At 58.8% G+C, this 2500-nt stretch overlaps 1 protein-coding gene across 1 annotated transcript in view; it reads left to right on the top strand.

Moving 5' to 3' along the window:
- Window positions 1-2498, top strand: part of EMH_0058900 (zinc finger (CCCH type) protein, putative) — a gene marked incomplete at both ends in the record, with an annotated part of 3619 nt that extends 1121 nt beyond the window's left edge. The window contains 2 exons of the mRNA XM_013497620.1: window positions 288-961; window positions 1111-2498. Coding sequence (XP_013353074.1) covers window positions 288-961; window positions 1111-2498 — 2062 coding nt within the window. The remainder of the gene's footprint in view (window positions 1-287; window positions 962-1110) is intronic.
- Window positions 2499-2500: the final 2 nt, after the last annotated feature.

Genomic DNA, 2500 nt, shown 5'->3' with positions numbered 1-2500 from the left:
GCTGTTCCTGCTGCAGTTGCTGCTGCTGCTGCTGTTGCTGCTGCTGCTGCTCATGCGGCTGCTGCTGCTTACTGCTTCCTTTTGCTGCTGTCTGTTATGCCTTACCTGCTTCCTGCTGCTGCTGCTCTTGCCGTTGCCTCTTGCTGCTGCTCTTGCTGCTGCTGTTGGTGCCTGTGTTGCTGCTGCTGCTGCTGCTGCTGCTGCTGCTGCTTCTGGTTGCTTTCTTTTGTGTCATCCCCTCATTTCTTTTGCTGCTGCTTCTTTTGCTGCTGCTGCTGCTGCTGCAGGGGGGCGATGCTGCTGCCGAATTACAACGGCAAGAATGCGTTGCAGCAATCTGCTGCTGCTGCTGCTGCTGCTGCTGCTGCTGCTGCTCCAGTTGATGTCTGCAGCAGCAAGCCCGCTCCCCCGGGGCCCCTTCGTGGGCTTTCAGATTCTACTATGACGCCAGCAGCAGCAGCAGCTGCTGCTGCAGCAGCAGCAGCAGCAAACAACACCGTTCCTGCTGCTGTCGGGATGCCAGCAGCAGCAGCAGCAGCAGCAGCAGGCAGCGGCGCGCAGCACTTCTGTCTCCCCTGGGGTTATACAAAGCCTGTGCTCCCGCCGTGCAGCAGCAGCAGCAGCAGCAGCAACAGCAGCAACAGCAGCAGCAACAACACAACAGCAGCAGCAGCAGCTGCTGCTGCTGCTGCTGCACTGCGAGCCACAAGACCCCCAGCAGCAGAAGCAGCAGCAGCAGCAGCAGCACTGGGTAGGGGCCTGAGTTTCGGGGGTGTAAAGACAGCTCCTCCTCCCCCTTCTTCTTCATCAGCAGCAGCAGCAGCAGCAGCAGCAGCAGCAGCAGCAATGGGTTTTCGTATAGATGGATGCAGCATGGGGGCCCCCCAGGGGCCCCTAAAGGACCTTCGGGGTGTACAGACAGCTGAGGGCCTCGCAAACAAATATAGGGCCCCCTTTGTGTGTGTGTATATTCCCTTTGCTGGTTATATAATACATTTTCCAGCAACGAGAGAGCCAGCAGCAGCACACAGACGCAGCAAACCACGATGCATGCGAAGCCAAAGAAAAGCAGCAGCGAGTTCTGCTCCAGTATACGCATGCATGATGCAGCAGCAGCAGCAGCAGCAGCAGAAGCAGCAGCAGCAGCAGCAGCAGCAACTATCCCTCCTTACTGTTGCAACACAGAATATGATAAGCAGCAGCAGCAGCAACTGCAGCTGCAGCAGCAACAGCAGCAGCAACCACAGTACCAGCAGCAAAGACACTGCTTACCTAGGGGACCTGCAGCAGCAGCAAACCCCTGTGCCTCTCATCAGCAGCAGCAGCAGCAGCAGCAGCAACAGCAACAGCAGCAGCAGCAGCAGCAGCATTTCACGGGGCAGCGGAGGAACTCAGACTTCCCGCAGCAGCAGCAGCAACAGCAGCAGCTGCTCCTTTCGCAGCAGCAGCAGCAGCACTTGCCGCCGCCACCGCCGCCACCGCCCCCACCCCCGCAGCAGCAGCAGCATCACCAGCAGCAGCAGCAGCAGCAACAGCAGCAGCTGCCGCTGCTGCAGGAGCAGCTGCAGGGGCTTTGCATACCAGCAGCAAAGGGGGGGTACTCCGTTTCTTCTTTTTTCAGCAGCATCAGCAGCAACGAGCAGCAGCAGCAGCAACAGCAGCAGCAGCTGCAGCAGCAGCAGCAGCAGCTGCTGCTGCTGGGGGAACCAACAACAGCAGCAACAGAAGGAGATGAAGAGACAGGGGCTTCACAGTTGACCCCTGACAGCAGCACGAGCAGCAACAGCAACGACAACAAGAGCAGCAGCAGCAGCAGCAGCAGCAGCAGCGGATCTACCGCAGCAGCAGCAGCTGTTGCTGCTGCTGCAGCTGCCGCTGCAGCTGCAAGGAAAAGCGAGCAGCAGCAGCAACAGCAGCAGCAGCAGCAGCAGCAGCAGCATAAAGGTTTATGGTGCGGCTCTGTAATGGGGCTGCATGCAGCAGCAGCAGCAGCAGCACCGCAGCACCGAAGTTGTTGGGCGCAGGCAGCCCACGACCTGCAGCAGCAGCAGCAGCAGCAGCAGCAGCAGCAGCAGCAGCAGCAGCAGCAGCCGTTTTGGCTGCCTTCATTAGATTCTCTAGATGGGGATACAGCATGGCAGGGAGGAGACAGCAGCGGAGACCTTCCTGCTGCTGTTGCTGCTGCTGTAGCTGAAGCAGCGAGTGTTGCTGCAGCAAACAGCAGCAGCAGCAGCAGCAGCAGCAGCACAAGTACCAGTAGCAGCAGCAGCAGCAGCAGCGTTCCCTCTAATGATAGAAGACGGGGGAAGCAGAATCTATTTGCTGCATTTCAGAGTGAAAGAAACGCAGCAGCAGCAGCAGCAGCAGCAGCAGCAGCAGCAGCAGCAACACCACGAGATATGGGGGAGCTCGCGCAGCTGTCTCCTACTGCAGCACTAATTGCTGCTATTTGGGGGGCAGAAGAACCCTCCTCTCGTCCTGTTGCTGTCTCTAAGTAGCA

This window comes from Eimeria mitis, genomic scaffold, assembly GCF_000499745.2.
Source record: "Eimeria mitis Houghton genomic scaffold, Emh_scaff2799, whole genome shotgun sequence".
In the NCBI taxonomy this organism is placed as follows: domain Eukaryota; phylum Apicomplexa; class Conoidasida; order Eucoccidiorida; family Eimeriidae; genus Eimeria; species Eimeria mitis.
This window is presented reverse-complemented; position numbering and strand designations above follow the sequence as displayed.